General features: G+C 42.8%; 1 protein-coding gene across 1 annotated transcript in view; it reads left to right on the forward strand.

Moving 5' to 3' along the window:
* The window catches only part of gab3 (GRB2 associated binding protein 3), a 131,392-nt gene that overhangs the window by 91,529 nt on the left and 21,380 nt on the right, over nucleotides 1–18,483 (forward strand). Inside the window, exons 3-4 of the mRNA XM_055643573.1 lie at nucleotides 13,646–13,874; nucleotides 16,926–17,386. Coding sequence (XP_055499548.1) covers nucleotides 13,646–13,874; nucleotides 16,926–17,386 — 690 coding nt within the window. The remainder of the gene's footprint in view (nucleotides 1–13,645; nucleotides 13,875–16,925; nucleotides 17,387–18,483) is intronic.

Below are 18,483 nucleotides of genomic sequence, written 5' to 3' on the forward strand. Positions count from 1 at the left end.
CGGGGACAGATTTTTTACACCAAGGGTGGTGGGTGCCTGGAACTCACTGCCAGAGTTTGTAGTGGGCGTAGATACAATAGTGGTATTTAAGAGGCGTTTAGATGGACACGTGGAAATGCAAGGAATAGAGGGACATGGATCATGTGTTGGGTAAATGCGGTTAGTCCACGACAGACACTGCGGACAGAAGGGTCTGTTCCTGTGCAGTACTTTTCTCTGTCATGTGTTCTACAATGTGTCTTTATCATCTTACGTAGATTTCAGCTGTAAGGTCTTGTCTGTCCATGACTTTGAATTCAGAAATAAAAAAGGTTTAGCCCTGTAATGGCATCTGGATCATCAAAAGGGTTCTGTCTCTCCAAGATGACACAGATCAACATGAGTGCTGAATATTTCCCATTACAGCTGGCAGCACTGGATAACCTCAGGGCTATCCTATATAAAGGTCCTGCAGTAGACCCCGCTGTGTTGCAGAGTGACTGAATGACATGTTCGGAGGCTATTGATCTATCAGTTGCATCTCTTGGAACTCAATAAAGACAGTATCTTGTCTGTTAAGGAGCCTCAGGTCATGAGCAAAAGTGACACAGGTTAGGTGTAGTGGCGCAGCAGAGAGCGGAACCATTGTGTTCTGCTTCATGAATGGCTTACATTTGAGAGATTGTTTAGCCAAGAAAGAGCAGTGAGGTCACTGCATTTAAAACAAGCGGGCCCATGGTAAGTAAGTGCCCCCTCTGTCCATTGTGACTTGTTCAAAGTGGAAGAACACCTCAAAAGTCAACAGTATGCCGATACTCATCTGAACAGGGAAAGCACCACAAAAATCCTGTCACACTCATTTGACAAAGGGAAAGCAGAATCTGATTTTGCTTTGCATTTTACAGTGTGTCCACCTTTATTATATCTGTATAATCCCTCGAAGAAACAGGAAATTGAAGCAAAATTGTTCCTATTCAAAAGATTCTTTATTAAAGTAGGTTCCCTTCTTTGAGATAAATAAAGGGACATGACTGGTAAACGAAATTTCCCTCTTTTGCAAATTGGATGCTATTAACATGTAGGTTGGAAATCATTAACATGAGGTCTATCCTAAGGGATCATCAAATACAATATAATTACTGTAAAGTTGAAAGGTAATCAATAACTCATTTATCCTTCATTAATTTCAAATAGGAAGAATTACTGAGTGTTTAGTGTACTGAGGTGTACTAACCAGTTATTTACTGGTCAGCATGCAACAGAAGCTTTTCACTGTACCTCGGTACACGTGACAATAAACTAAACTAAACTACAAGATAGACACCAAAACTGGAGAGAAGATCTAATTTTTTAGAAGTTCATCAATATGCACTGTCCCTGTTCAAATTTAAAAAAAAATTGAAATTCAAAATTCAAATTCAAGAAGGGTCTCCACCCCTATTCCTTGTCTCCAGAGATGTTGTCTGACCCGCTGAGTTCCTCCAGCTTTTTGTGTCTATCTCTGGTTTAACCCAGCATCTGCAGTTCCTTCCCCCACGTCTATCAACGTATTAGTTGCGTTTGCGTGGGAATGAACAGCAGGGTTTGCGAGTCATTGGACAGGGACGGTGGTCAGTGACAGATATTTGACATATTGGTCAGCTGGGCAGTGGGTGGGGATTGTTTACCTTGACGTGGTGAACAGGCTTGCGTGACCCCGTGGTTCCGAGACCGATGCCGTTGGAAGCACCAGCTTCTGGTAGGGCCACCCATGGCGGTAAGGTCGAGGATGAGGGTCCTGACTAAGAAGGATCCAGCCTACAAAACCTCAACGGCGGACCAGGTGGACAAAGTTATCTTGAACTCGATGGCTGTGATGGCGGATGAATGCTGCAACAGATCTATCAGCTTGGTTCCCTTACCATTGGATTGAGTTGATTGATTTGTGAAGGACCGTGTGCTTCTTGGAGTGCAACATCAAGTACACGTTAAACAAACACACGCACAGGCATCTTCGTTCTGTAGGCTGCAAAGCCAGGATTGGACTCATAAGCCACCTGAGAGTCCATAAAACCAACAGAACGTAGACCATCATCCTCGACCTCGAGGGATCGACGGGGTGGGGATACATTGGGCAGATCAGAAGGAGAGTGGGCGGAAGATGCATGACTGTCATGAGCCAAAGGTCAGTGTATGGGCAGGTTGGGGAGGGGGAGAGCTGGATCCATGTATTCAATAGAGAGTTAGATACAGTTCTTAGGGCAAAGGTTCCCAACCTGGGGTAAATTTCACATTGACTGACTGTGTTTGGTTCTGATATCTGTTCATCATTAGTTGTTCATAAATAAGTGAAATAACATTGTTATGCGCTATTAAAGTTGCCTGGGATAAACGGGACGAAAAAGGTTGAGAACCCCTGTCTTAGGGCTAACGGAATCAAAGGACATGGGGAGAAAGTAGGAACGGGCTACTGATTTTTGATGATCAGCCATGATCATCTTGAATGGCGGTGCTGGCTCAAAGGGCAGAATGGCCTTCTCCTGCACGTATTTTCTATGTTTCTATCCAGACAACACTGCTCAGTAAGACTCCCTGAAGTAACGATGAAGCAACACACACAAGCCTTGTGAAGAACTGGACCTGCAGGGGCTCTTTATGTAATGACTAGCGTCCCAGCAGTGACACCCATTACAGTGCATGCCATAGGAAACTACTGCACATGCATCCCTTGGGTCATAGAGCGGTACAGCATGGTAACAGGCCCTTCGGTCCATCTGCAGTTCCTATTTGCATTAATCAGTCAGATGCAATAACAACCGAGAACAAAAACTGCAGATCCCCCCATTTGGTTTTGTTTAGTTTGCAGATATAGCGTGGAAATTGGATTCTCAGCACACTGAGTCCATGTAAAGCAGCAATCGCCCATTCACACTAGTTCTATGTCACCCACTTTCTCATCCACTTCCTTCACATTAGACCATAATTATAAGGCATAGGACTTCTCCCTGTAATTTGTGACACCCTTTCTTATCAAGAACCTATCAATCTCCGGTTTAAAATTCCCCAATACTTAAGGGGCAATTTTACAGAGGACAATCTCTGGTACCTCACAGCGCCAGAGACCTGCGTTCCATCCTGCCTCCGGATGCTGCCTGGACGGAGTTGGTACGTTCTCCCAGTTTGGGATTTCTTCCGGGTGCTGCGGTTTCCTCCCACACCCCAACGATGTACAGGTTTGTAGGTTCATTGGCTACAGTAAAACTGTAACTTGTCCTTAGTGTGTAGGACAGCGTTAGTGTACGGAGTGATCGATGGACGGTGCGGACTGGGTGGGCCGAAGGGCCTGTTTACTTGCTGTATCTCTAAGGACTAAAGTCTAAAGACACAAAATGATGGAGAAACTTAACGGGACAGGCAGCATCTCTGGAGAAAATGGATAAGTGATGTTTCGGGAGGGGACCCATCTTCAGACATCTCACAAATTTCACAAATCCATATTTACTTGTTAGAAATGCATTCTATGAGTCTAACTACGCACTTCATGCAATTGATGATGTTTATTCTGTACCTTTTTGGAGTAATGCACCCCTTACCCTGATCTTTTCTATCTGAGGAGGCCTAGCTCATAGAAACATAGAAAATGGGTGCAGGAGTGGGCCATTTGGCCCTTCAAGCCAACATCGTCATTCAATATGATCATGGCTGATCATCCAAAATCAGTACCCGTTCCAGCTTTTTCCCCATATCCCTTGATTTCTTTAGCCCTGAGAGCTATATCTAACTCTCTTTTGAAAACATCCAGGGAATTGGCCTCCACTGCATTCTGTGGCAGAGAATTCCACAGATTCACAACTCTCTGGGTGGAAAGGTTTTTTCCTCATCTCAGTCTCTTGAGAAAAGTCCCATGACTAGAGAAAAGCATGTCTTCTTCTGAAAGATTTATGTGTGTTTAAAAAGTCTCAGGGAGTACTGTGGGTTTTCTCTGCTGACTCCTGCTCAGAGATATATCATGATTTTCTGAAGACACAGGCACCAGTGTAGGTTTTGACAACCACCTCCCACTCTCAGCAATGCTGTTCTCCCTCTTCAGTCAAGGCCTGTCACAGATTCATGAGACAGAACCCAACTGTGGGAAGAGTCACTGAGACCAGTCTGTTCCTCATAGTTAGTCCAGGGCAATTTCTGAAATGTGGAGGAAAGAACTGCAGATGCCGGTTTAAATTGAAAATAGACACAAAACGCTGGAGCAACTCAGCGAGAGAGGCAGCATCTCTGGAGAGAAGGGATGGGTGACGTTTCGGGTCGAGACCCTTCTTCAGATGTCTAAAAAGTTGGCTTTAAATTCGTAAAAATTCATTTTGAGTTACGCAAATACATGTCTGACAAATCTTGTTTGTTAAATTAAAACAGAATTAATTCTGGTTCCTTTTCTCCGTTAGATTTTGTGGTTGCGGGTCTAAATCCCACTTGCCCGTTCTTGAACATGGTTGAGTTAAATCTATAAAGCATGGGGAAATAATAGTCCTGATTAACAAGATTAACATGAAGTTACTCCCATTCAACCGTTACACAAATTTCTAAATCAATAGAGGGGTGGGAAGGTGACGCAGTGGTAGAGTTGTTGCCTCACAGCTCCAGAGACCTGGGTTCAATCCTGATCACTGGTGCTGTCTGCACGGAGTTTGTACGTTCTCCCCGTGACCTGCGTGGGTTTTCTCCGGGAGCTCCGGTTTCCTCCCACACTCTAAAGACGTACAGGTTTGCAGGTTAATTGCCTTGATAAACTTGGTAAATTGTTTATAGTGTGTGTAGGATAGTGCTAGCGTGCGGGGACCACTGGTCGGCGCGGGCTCGATGGGCCGAAGGGCCTGTTTCTGCGCTGTATCTCTAAACTAAAAATAAAACGTGAATATTGGATAAGTGTTCAAATAACAATAACGTTTTACGCAGCCTTTCCGATGGCTCACTAAATGTGTTTGTAAAATCTTTGGTGGATTTTGTCTGTAACTACTGGATATTGCAATAGTCCACAAATCCCATATTGGATTCCATTGCAATGTTTAGTTTAGTTTTGAGATACAGCGTGGAAACAGGCTCTTCAGCCCACCGAGTCCGCACCAACCAGCGATCCCCGCACACGATCACTATCCTACACACACTAGGGACAATCCACAATGTTTTTACAGACGTTAATTAACCTACAAACCTGTACGTCTTCGGAGTGTGGAAGTAAACTGGATATCATGGGGAAAACCCATGCGGTCTCGGGGAGAACGTACAAACTCCGTACGGACAGCACCCGCAGTTGGGATCGAACTCCAGGACGGTTTACAGATCACGTGCATGTGGAGTGTAAATGGAGTCAGGGCAATGTGGTGGAAAGCAGGTGAAAGGAGGAGGTACATGCTTACATCGTTGGGTGGAAGGAGATCCGGAGAACTATGGATGAGGATAAGGGGATCAGATAAGCCTCGGCAATGACCATTATGGCAACAACCTTCTCCTCTTGGGGAGAAGGGGAGAGGAAGGGTTAAGTGATACAGGCACACCTGCCTGCCTGCCTTTGGCTGGACTCTGATGCCACCTTGTTCAGTAGTAGAGCATGAAGCTTGCCCATAATTGGTTTGCTACGTGTTAGGCCACTGTGACTGTCGTGGTTCACTAGCTGGCAGGATATGCCCACTTTGATGTGCAGGTGTGAACCTTTGCAGCGACATTCATTCCATTTTAAAGATGGTAAAGTGTATGGCGCAAACGTCACCATCTTTCATTGTATTTCGCATAAAGTACGGCTGTATCCAGCCACCTGTTCCAGGCACAATGCACCTTCCTGGAAGGCAATGCAGGCTAACTTTAACACTGAACCCTGGTTGACAGGTATCTTCATAAGTTTGACGGGTATCTTCATATCTTCATAAGTGATGGGAGCAGAATTAGGCCATTCGGCCCATCAAGTAGAAGGCACACCTCCAGATTCAGGGGCAGTTTCTTCCCAGCTGTTATCTGGCAACTGAACCATCCTACCAACAACCAGAGAGCAGTCCTGAGCTACTGTCTACCTCATTGGAGACCCTCGGACTATCTTAGATCAGATTTCACTGGGCTTAATGTTGCACTAAATGTTTTTCACGTTATTCCCCTTACCATAAACCTGTGCACTGTGGATGTCACGATTGTAATCATGTACAGTATTTTCTTTCCGCTGACTGGTTAGCACGCAACCAAAGCTTTTCGCTGTAACCCGGGATATGAGACAATAAACTAAACTGATATGAATGAGAGGTTGCCTGACTAAGTCGTTTTGTTCTACGTTGGGCAATGCCTTTACCCGATCTGCGTCAGAGATGATAAAAATAAAGTCTATTTCATTTGAAAGGAGTCATTAAGCAGCGTCTTAATTGTAAGCTTCATTATTACTCATCAATCATGTTTCAGTATCAAACCCATTTTTATTCCAGCTTTGTATTCTGACACGCAGCCTTGATAATATACATCTTCTAGCTTGCAGGGGCATTTTGCACGCTTCAATTATGAAATTCAGCACATTCATTCTGTTCATTTGAACATGTTTGATGGTTTTCCTCAAGTTTTTTTTTTTAAAAAAACCTTTCTGCGGTCTCTCTAATAAGAAACTGCGCATGAATATTTGATGCTGCAGTCATGTTTGCAATGGGCTGACATTGATGTATGGTGTTGTGTTGACTTCAACTGAAGAGTTTCCTATAGCTCTTCAGTTTCATTGGGAAATCACAATGGCTTAAGGTTACTGAAGGGCAGCTTGGTTTCATTTTTTTTACCTTCATTCAGAATATTTTCTATTTGTTGTCTTCTGATGTTTGCATTTTTCCCCGGGTCAAGTTTTTTTTTCAGTTTTGTTTATTGTTGTCACGTGCACCGAGGTACAGTGAAGAGCTTTTTTTGTTGCGTGTTATCCAGTCAGCGAAAAGACTGTACATTGTGGCGGCTCCTAAGGGTCGTCCCATTATACTGCCGAACCCCTCGGCACAGGAGTGGTGCAGTCCGGAGGCGGTCCTTAGCCGGAGGGTATAAAAGGCAGGGTTTGGGTGCCATCTTTTCCTGGTTTCGTCTTCCCCTGAACCGGGAGGAATTAAAGTAAAGTGCTTCTCAAACTTCGGACTACTTGCCTCATTTTGAGACCCACGCACTACTACATGATTACAATCAAGCCGTCCACAGTGTACAGATACAGGATGGATGGAGTAACCATTAGTGCAAGACAAAGTCCAGTAAAGTCCGATTGATATGTTTTTTTTTCCCTTTTTCCTTCCGCCCACAATATTTAATATGAAAAAGAACAGGGGATTCTGTTACATTCTGTTTGAGTATGTTTGGTTGTTTGTTTGTTTGTCTTTTTGCACAATGTCCGCGAGCATTGCCACTTTTCATTTCACTGCACATCTCGTATGTGTATGTGACGAATAGACTTGACTTGACTTGACTAAAGATAGTCCAAGGGTCTCTGATGAGGTACATGGTAGGTCAGATCCGCTCTCTAGTTGGTGATAGGATGGTTCAGTTGGCTGATGTCAGGAAGAAACTGCTCCTGAATCAGGAAGTGCGCGTTTTCACACTTCTGTACCTCTTACCTGATGGGAGAGGAAGGAAGAGGGAGAGTCCAGAGAGAGACTCGTCTGTGATTATGCTGGTGGCCTTGCTGAGGCAGAAAAGTAGAGGGAGTCAATGGATGGGAGGTTGATTTGTGTGATGGTCTGGGATACGTCAAATAACTCTCTACAACTTATTGCGGACTTGGGCAGAGCAGTTGCCAAACCATGCAGAGATGCATCACAATAATATGCTTTCTACGGCACATCTGTCGAAACTGGTGAGAGTTGTTGGGGACTTGCTGAACTTCCTAAGCCTTAGTAGAAAGAAGTAGAAGACAATATTAAACCAAAACCTAAAACCTAAAACCAGAGGAGGGAAGTAAGAAATCAAAGTTCCTTTTTCACACAACCATTCAATGGCCATTTCTAAAAATCACATTATTATACTTGTCCAGGTGGGAAAGGATGAGTTTCTACTACAGTGGGCTCTATTATATAAGAGCGCTGGTAGTACTCACAGATAAAGATCAGCCACAATGGCAACTTATGACCAGCTCCAATCCTTACTGCATCAATGGAAAATACCCTCAAATGGCCAAGAAAGCACAGCAACGCTTCAACTTCCTGTATTGCAATGAGTGAGGCAATCTGTTGCGATTGTAATTCACCTGATCAACTTCACTGGAGACATGAGTACGCATAAATGAGACAAGATTGCAGTGTTTCAAAATAAAACTTCTGAAAATATAAATATTTACGGAATGAAAAATCATTCCATATACACTCCATCACCTCACTGTCGAGCGACATCCTTTACTTTCTTCACTCACAAGAAACCATACAAGCCTCAGCAACCTCCAAATAAGCTCCAAACTACATGGACTCCACCAAAGACTGTGGAGGGCTGGAGGCTAAGTCAGTGGATATTTTTAAGGCAGAGATAGATAGATTCCTGATTACTGCGGGTGTCAGGGGTTATGGGGAGAAGGCAGGAGAATGGGGTTTTGAGGGAAAGATAGATCAGCCATGGTTGAATGGCGGAGTAGACAAACTCTGGCGGAAAACCTATGCCACGTTCCATAAAGTATCTTAAAAAATCTAATTTCTGACAAAGATTGATGGGAATCCTTGGTTACAAGAGAAGTCTTATAAAAATCCACCCAGACCACTGATGGGGAGTAGAGAATAATGGCATACCTCACACCCAGCCGAAGTGAGATGAGATTATTATCTTTGTATCATGTTCCGCACACACATTATGGGCTGAAGGGCCTGTTCCTGTGCTGTACTGTTCTATGTTCTGTATCCTGAGGCCCAGCCCCTTCAACCCAGATGGGCCGAATGGCCTAATTCTGCTCCTATCACTTATGAACTTATGTATATACATACAGAAGGGTCTCGACCCGAAACGTCACCCATTCCTTCTCTCCAGAGTTTCTGCCTGTCCCGTTGAGTTACCCCAGCATTTTGTGTCTATCTTTGATTTAAACCAGCATCTGCAGTTCATTCCTACACATAATATATATTGGGTGTGTGCAAGATATAATTGGATTAAATTAGTGTAGGATTAGTGTAAATGGGTAGTTGATGGTCAGCATGGACTTAGTGGGCCAAAGGTTCTGTCTCTCTCTATCTCTATCAATTGCACCCCACCAGGAGCGAAAAACCCAGGGGGGGGGCACCCCTCCATGTTTTGAGAGGTGGGGGACAAACCCCCCCAAGTTTTTGTAATCCGGATTTTAAAATCCGGTGAAATCTCCGCTTTCCGCGAGACAGTGGGGGTGGGACTGATGATCGAGGGCACCGATTGGAGGAGAGAGACGTTGGTCAGCAGGCAATGGGGGCGGGACATGATTCAGTGTGATGATTGGAGGAGTGGGGGGGGGGGCGTGGGACTGAGGATAGAGTGCGGTGATTGGAGGAGGAAGACGTGGCACAGACCTGCGCAGAGAAGCAGCGCTAGTATCCCGTCAGTCCAGACAGGGCTGTAGTTAACCCGGTGAGACAGGCAGAGTTGAGCTGCATTTAGTGCTGGATTGAGCCTCCGAAGCCTCGTGCGTGTGTGTGTGCGCATGAGCTTCTGGCTGCCAAAGAATTGTGTCCCCCGTCCCCTCCATGTTTTGATAGCGAGTTCCGCTCTTGCACCCCACATATGGACCCATTGCATCAGTCAACTGTAGAGGGACATTGATGGGGACACAGGAAAATCTAGGATTCAGTGGAAGATGGGCCATCTAGTAAAAGAATGACAGCAGGGGAAAATATATTGAAACCATTTAGTGGGTCTGAATTAATATAAATAAAAGCTTCTGTTAGTATTAGTCTTTTTTAGTGTTTTAGAATGACATCCTCTTGTGTCTTGGTTTAGTATCTTAAGCGGCACGGTGGCACAGCGTAGAGTTGCTGCATTACAGCGCTTGCAGCTGCGCAGACCCGGGTTTGATCCTGATTGCGGCTGCTGTCTGTGCAGAGTTTGTACGCTTGCCCCGTGATTGCGTGGGTTTTCTCCGAGATCTTCGGTATCCTCGGTATCAAAGACATACTGGTTTGTAGGTCAATTGGCTTGGCATAAGTGTAAATTGCCCGCTGGTCGGTGTGGACTCGGTGGGACAAGGGGCCTGTTTCCACACTGTATCTCTCAACTAAACTAAAGTTATGATGAATGTGTGCAGTGACAATGAACGTGGTCTAGCAGTTCTTGAAACTGAGTTCTGTTGCCCCCTGGTGGAGCATTCTAAAGTAACATTACCTCTTTTATTTTTAATTAATTTTGTAATTTATAATAAATTTAATCTGATAAATAAGATTGTATTTTCCAAGCTAAATGAAAGGTCAATGGTTTTCTAGCATGACAATTTAGTAAATAGGAGGTAAATTGATCATTTTAACGATGATCTTTGAGTTTTATTGTGAATTTATTAAAGAATGCAAGACCCACAGTCATAGTGAGATATTCTTCACCTTTGTTGATTACAAGGATCCCATGAAAAAAATTATTTTCTATGCTCCTGTACAATTCTCAGCAGCAACTGAACAGCAAAATTGTTCAAGATAGCCACAATTTGTTGGAGAAACTCAGCAGGTCAGGCAGCATCTCTGGAGAAAAGGAATGGGTGGCTTTTTGGGTTGAGACCCAAATTTGGTTTAATTTGCATTTGACTCATGCCCAAATCGTTTGTGGATTTTTTCCCCTCTTCCCTTCATTCAATCATTCAGTCATTCATACATTCATTCATTCATGCAATTCATTCATCCATTCTTTCATTCATTCATTCTTGCATAGCACATGGATCCATCCCTACAGCTAAAAACTAACTGACAAGATATGTTGAGAATTACATTTGTTACATTTCCCAGTTTTGTCATTTTTAAATTGTGCAAATTTTGGGGAAAGAAACCTTTAAAACCTTTGAAAAATATCTTTAAAATCTAACTTCTGGCGAAGATAGATGGGAACCCATTGTTACAAGAGGGGTCTTATCAGAAGCCCGCCATACTGCTGAATGGGGAGGAGATTATAATGACATAGCTCACACCCACGTCAGGGGAGATGAGATTAAGTTATCTTTAATGCTCGGCACAGACATTATGGGCTGAAGTGCCTGTTCCTGTGCTCGACAGTTCTATGTTCTGTATTCTGAGGCCCTACCCCTTCAACCAATAGTCAACTTTAGACTCTAGACTCTACAGACACAGCACGGAAATAGGCCCCCCGGCCCGCCGAGCCGATCGGCGATCACCCCGTACACTTGCACTATCCTCCACACCAGGGACAATTTACAATTTTACTAAAGCCAAACATGTACGTCTTTGGAGTGTGGGGAGAAACTGGAGCAGCCAGAGAAAACCCACGTGGTCACAGGGAAAACGTACAAACTCCTTACAGACAGCACCCATAGTCAGGATTGAACCCGGCACTGTAAGGCAACAACTCTACCACTGCGTCACTGTGCTGTTTCTCTTCCGACAGGTGTGTTTATTTTAGTTTATTTTGTTTAGTTTAGTTTAGTTTATTGTCACGTGTACTGAAGTACAGTGACAAGCTTTTTGTTGCGTGCTATCCAGTCAGCGGAAAGGCAATACATGATTGCAATTGAGCCGTCCACAGTGTACAGGTACACGATAAAGGGAATAAATGTTGCTATTGGAGTAGAGGTATAAAATTATGGAGCAATTGTAATGAGTGGCTGCAAATCCACTTCTGGGACCAGCAAGCAGAGTCACGTGGCTTGGGTGCCATCTTGCATCTCATCAACCCATGAACATCCCATGAGTATTTATACCATTTTCTTTTTTTATTTTAGATTTTAGCATCTGCATTTAAAAAAAATGCTATAAAATTGCTCATCTCCTGTATATTTGAAAGATCACAGTTTGTATTCAGTGTGTGGAGCAGTGGTGCTCACACAGCTATTTGGAAGGGAGGGGGGTTGGTGGGTCAGGAGGGAGGGGAGGGGTGGTGTTTCAGGACTCTAACCCAACATTGATGGAGAAACAGAGTGGAAACAAGGAACGACAGCGCTGGTTTAGGAAAAAGGACACAAAGTGCTGAAGTAACTCAGGGGGGGGGGGGGGGGATGGGTCCCCTAGGAGGGGGGGGGGGGGGGGGTGGTGTGATGGAGAAAACAGAGTGGAAAACAAGGAAGGACTCTAACCCAGCGCTGATTAGGAGAAAAAAGTGGAAACAAGGACGACAGCGCTGGTTTAGGAAAAAGGACACAAAGTGCTGAAGTAACTCAGCGGGCCGGGCAAAGGTCTGAAGATGGGTCCCGATCCGAAACATAACCCATTCATGTTCTCTAAAGATGCAGCCTGACCCGTTGAGTTACTCCAGCACTTTGAGTCTGTCAGCGCTAATAGCATCCATTCTTCGCACCTTTTTGTTCTTCTAATGGATTTTCTCCACTGATTCATTGTTTACTCTAACACAAGCGTGTTAATGGACGCATGTTAATGCACTTTAATGTCAATGCATAGCACAGGAACAGGCCCTTCAGCCCATAATGTCTGTGCCGAACATACTCCCAAAATAACTCAATCTCACACTGCCATGTAAGAAGCTTGCATGTCCATGTATATTAATGAGATAAAATTCAGTCTCCAAATTTGATCTGCAAGACCTAATATTTCATAGAAACATAGAAACATAGAAACATAGAAATTAGGTGCAGGAGTAGGCCATTCGGCCCTTCGAGCCTGCACCGCCATTCAATATGATCATGGCTGATCATCCAACTCAGTATCCCGTACCTGCCTTCTCTCCATACCCCCTGATCCCCTTAGCCACAATGGCCATTCCTAATCCCTCTTAAATATAGCCAATGAACTGGCCTCAACTACCCTCTGTGGCAGAGAGTTCCAGAGATTCACCACTCTCTGTGTGAAAAAAAGTTCTTCTCATCACGGTTTTAAAGGATTTCCCCCTTATCCTTAAGCTGTGACCCCTTGTCCTGGACTTCCCCAACATCGGGAACAATCTTCCTGCATCTTGCCTGTCCAACCCCTTAAGAATTTTGTAAGTTTCTATAAGATTTCCACTCAGTCCACATTTTTTGACCACCACATAATTACTTCCAGCCTGAGGGAATAAGTGGTCACCTTTGGAAGATAGTGTTGGATGAGTTTAGTTTAGAGATACAGCGTGGTAACAGGCCCTTCGGCCCACCAAGTCCACACCGACCAGCAATCACCGCACATTAACACTACAGTATCCTACACACACTGGGGACAAGTTTACATGTATGCATTTATAAACAGGCCAATTAATCTACAGACCTGTACGTCTTTGGAGTGTGGGAGGAAAACCAAAAATCTCAGAGAAATCTCACGCAGGTCACGGGGAGAACGTACAAACTCCATACAGACCGCACCCGTAGTCAGGATCGAACCCGGGTCTCTGGTACTGTAGGGCAGTAGCTCTACCACTGCACCATCATGCCACTGTGTAGGAGTTACTCCAGCACTTGGTGGCCTTTGATGAAGAAACAGCAATGATACATCCAGTTAAAGATGGTGTGTGGCTTGGAGGGAAAATGGCAGTGATTTTCTTCCCAGTCATTGTGCACACAGGAACGAATGTTTGGTGTGCAAGGCAATAATGAAAACTCTTTCCATTTCAGATTCCCTTGGCAGTTCGTCCCCTACCACCTCCTCGTCACTCCAACCATCTCCTGATGTGTCAACTCATTCGCAACAGCCATTGAATCGAGACCAATCTCCCTCAATTCAAGATTCCGACACAGAAGCTGGATCCAGGAGAAGTGAATCAGACTCCACGCTGTCTGCCTCCATGCCTCTAGATTATCTTATTTTATCCCAATGCGAGACCAAATCAATAGATACAGCCAGGTAAGGGATATGAACACAGGGTGCTTGCATAGAAGGCTACGGATTACTGTCTCTAAACTTACCTATAAACTCAACTAAACTAAATTAATTAATCTAAACTAAACTAAACTAAACTAAACTAATCTAAACTAGTCCAATCTAAACTAATCTAATCTAAACTAAACTAATCTAATCTAGACTAAACTAATCTAATCTAAACTAAATTAATCTAATCTAAACTAAACTAAACTAAACTAAACTAATCTAATCTAAACTAAACTAATCTAATCTAAACTAAACTAATCTAATAATCTAAACTAAACTAATCTAAACTAAACTAATCTAATCTAAACTAAACTAATCTAAATGAATCTAATCTAAACTAAAGTAAACTAATCTAAACTAATCTAAACTAAACTAATCTAATCTAAACTAAATTAATCTAATCTAAACTAAATTAATCTAAACTAAACTAAACTAATCTAAACTAGTCAAATCTAAACTAAACTAAACTAAACTAAACAAATCTAAACTAATCTAAACTAAATTAATCTAAACTAATCTAATCTAATCTAAACTAAACTAAACTAAATTAATCTAAACTAATCTAAACTAAACTAATCTAAACTAAATTAATCTAATCTAAACTAATCTAAACTAATCTAATCTTAACTAATCTAAACTAAACTAATCTAAACTAAACTAAACTGGACCAATGAATCCACTAGACCCAAAGCTAACCAGTTCAGTTATTTATTTTTAAATAATTATCAATTTGACACATTTCCGTACATTCTATACAATCTCACATATTTAATTCATAAAATGTTATATTTTATTATCTTATTTAATATAATCATTAATAATTATTGATTAATACTAACAACAGAAATTCCTTCTCTATTCCTCCTCCTCTATTAAGCTACTGGCATTTGTTAAATATGCTCTGGGTTTACTTTATTGATTTTTTTGTCAGGGGTGTATATTCTCTCCTGGGTATAATTGTGTGAGAAACTTGGCTAATTTTGCTTTCCCGAGCTCAAGGCAGTGTACCTGCTCCTACAGCTTTCCGAGTGACCATGTGGGTTTTCTCCAGGTGCACTGGTCTCCTCCCATGTTTCAAAGACGTATAGGTTTGCCTATTAATTGCCTTCTGTCAATTGCCCCTTGTGTGCAGAATGTAAAACTGGGATAAAACAGAACTAGTGTACGGGTGATCTTTTATTTGGCACAGTCATTTGGTCTGGCAAAGCAATTGGCTTTAAAGGTCTTTGCCTAACAAAACAATTAAACCTTTCTTGCCTTTAGTCAATGAGTTCCCCATCCTCCAGCCCTGCCTCTTTGTGCATGGATGAAAATGAAAACTCGCTGACACAAAGTGAACTTCGGCCTCCTGTTGTGGGGGATTTCTTAGTGTAAGCCACTCTCTGATATATCCCCACGTCCAACAAAACAAATTAGTCATAGTCATACGGTGTGGAAACAAGCCCTTGGGCTCATCTTGCCCACATCAGCCAACATGTCCCATCTACACTAGTCCCTCCTACCTGTGAGTGGCCCATATCCCTCCAAACCTGTCCTATACATGTACCTGTCTAACTGCTTCCTCTGGCAGCTCGTTCCATTCACCCACCACCCTTTATGTGAAAAAGTTACCCCTCAGATTCCTATTAAAATATTCCCCTTCACGTTACACCAATGTCCCCTGGTCCTCAATTTCCCTAGTCTGGGCATGAGACTGTGCATCTATCCGATCTATTCCTTTCATGATTTTATACACCCAATTTTATTGCCCTGATATTGTTTTCCAGATGATTGTGCTTCCAGTTCTCTCTCTATTTGAAATCACACACGATGGATAATAGCATGAAAGGAAGGCTGAGTATATGTGAAATTGTACTTTAGTCCTCGCCCCTAAAAGGGAAAGTCGGAGAAAATTGGATATATAAATTAATGGGCACTCCAAAGCGACAGTGAGTCCAAGATTACACATGTAGCCAAATTAATTAAAACTAATTGCTATCTACATTTTTGGGCTCTTGTGAAAGTTCGATTGTTACATTGAGCAACCTGATTTTCTTCTTTTATGATACACATAAATATTAGCTAAAATTCATTGATAATGCCTTTTGATTTGATGTGACTTAAGTTAACAAGTTAAAGTCCTGCTCCACGGTATGAGTTCATTCGAGCTCTCCCGAGTTTAAAAAAAATCAAACTCGCGGTAAGCACGGAGAATGAACATAGCGGGTATGTCGGAGCTCTGGACATCTCTTAGCGCTAACGGCAGGTACTCAGGAAGACTCGCTAATGGCAGGTAAGCACGGGAAGACTCGTGAAGATTTTTCAACATGTTGAAAAATGTCCACGAGAGCCCCGAGTACCGACGAGTGGCCATTACCGTAAATCTCCAAGTTCGAATCAGGGCAAACTCGGGAGAACTCTTGGAATGAACACGTACCGTGGGACAGGGGTTTAAGAAAATACCTTCAGTTTCCATTTTCCATCGGGCATTCATATTAACTTCCCTTAAGGTTATTTATTCAAGCCTTACTTCAGGACTAATGCACATCATTGTGCTGACAGTTCAGCTTGGTGCACTGCACTTAGAGCAAGTTTTTATCTATTTTCTGGTCTACATTTTTCTTCTGGATTGATTAGTAATCTCTCATTTAATTGTATAGAAAGGAACTGCAGATGCTGGTTTAAACTGAAGATAGACACAAAATGCTGAAGTAACTCAGCAGGACAGGCAGCATCTCTGGAGAGAAGGAATGGGTGACGTTTCGGGTCAAGAACTTTCTCCAGTCTGAAGAAGGGTCTTGACCCAAAACCCAACCCAATCCTTCTCTCCAATGATGCTGCCTGGCCCGCTGAGTTATTTCAGTGTTTTGTGTCTATCTCTCATTTCATTGTGGTTCGTAAAATGTTGGGGTTTGTAAGTTGGCTCCGTCATAACAGTCACGACATTTGCAATGCAATTCAGTATAGATGAAATGACTGAAGAGATTTCTAAGAGTCTCGATAATCACACACAGTTAAAATTTTCCTTCTAAACTGTCTTTTTTTCAGAAGCAACAGTTGTTCCCCATGTGACAAATCGTTTGATCATTCCTTCGAGTTGTTGGGCTCGGAAGATATTCAAGAGAATCTACACTCCAAGAGCAGGACGCCAACATCGCTGAGTTGCAATGTGCCTATGTACAAGAACTTGCAAGATTCGCAAATGGTCTTTCATCCCAATCAAGATCACAGTGGACCTTCCTCTGCCTCCTCATCTCCATTGTCAGTTTACTCATTCTCACAAATCTTTAACTTTGACAAAAACCACAATGCTTTACCCTTTGGGGTAACAGGGATTCATCTGTTGTCCAACACTCCACCTCCACGGCCACCAAAACCAAGCCAACTAGGTGATCGTGAGAAATTACACAAAGTGGTTCAGAATGGAGATGGTGCCTATGCCGTCAACCCAGCGCCATTACCCAAACGAATCCCTCTTTTAAGTGCGGAGAAAGCAAGATGTTGGAGAGGTAATATTACTGAACAAGACATTGTTGTAGACAAAAATGCTGGAGAAACTCAGCGGGTGAGGCAGCATCTCTGGAGCGAAGGAATGTGCGACGTTTCGGGTCGAGACCCTTCTTCAGACCCTTCTCAACCAGAAATGTTGCCTATTCGTTCACTCCATAGATGTAGGTATGTTACAAAACCTACCTGAATCGTGGCTGAGCATCTGCCCCACCCCTTGTGTGTGATTTTGGAGCTTTGGAGGGGGCAAAACCCGCTGAGTGTTCTCGCAGATGTTCAGCCTAGTAAATCATTTCGCTGCTACCTTCGATTTTAAATTTAAAAGCTCTCGTTCATTCCGCAAGCTCTGGCAGCCACAGGGTTTTATAAAGCAAACAATTAAAGTGTGTACCTTATTTTTACATTAAACAATGTACCCTTTTATAATTATCTATAACGAATACTTTTTGGGCTTTTTATATGCATGTTTATTTCACTAATCTAGCGCGCTGTCAACATTCTAAACCAGCGCGTTCACAGAAACCCACTGGATCGCACTCGAAAGCTGATTTAAATGGCCATTAATTTACAGCAATTGAACACTAAATTCCTTCCATTTGGCCTATAAATTAATGTCAATTAGATATAAAAATCATGTTATTTAATCTTTGCCTAACACCATACTAATCAATGATCTGTCAATCTCCACCTTAAAAATATCCATTGACTTGACCTCCACAGCCTTCTGTGGCAATGAATTCCATAGGTTCACCACCCTCTGACTAGAGAAATTCCTCCTCGTTGCCACTCTCCTAAATTAATACCTTATCCCTCGATTCCTTCATTAAATAGAAATCTATCAACCTCTTTCTTGAAAATGCTCAGTGACTGAGGCTCCACAGTCTTCTTTGAAAGGGAATTCCAAATATTTGTAATCTCTTTCTCAGTCTCAACTGGTTGACCACTTACACTCAAAGCAATTTCCTAAGACTCCAGTGATAGTCATTCTACATTCTCTCTGAAAGTCTTTTAAATACCATGTCATTGCCATGATAAATACCATGTTATGTCACTACTTCATAGGGAATGTTTATCCCAAGGCAGCATTTCCCAGCAAAAT

The sequence above is a fragment of the Leucoraja erinacea genome, chromosome 12 (assembly GCF_028641065.1).
Source record: "Leucoraja erinacea ecotype New England chromosome 12, Leri_hhj_1, whole genome shotgun sequence".
NCBI lineage: Eukaryota > Metazoa > Chordata > Chondrichthyes > Rajiformes > Rajidae > Leucoraja > Leucoraja erinaceus.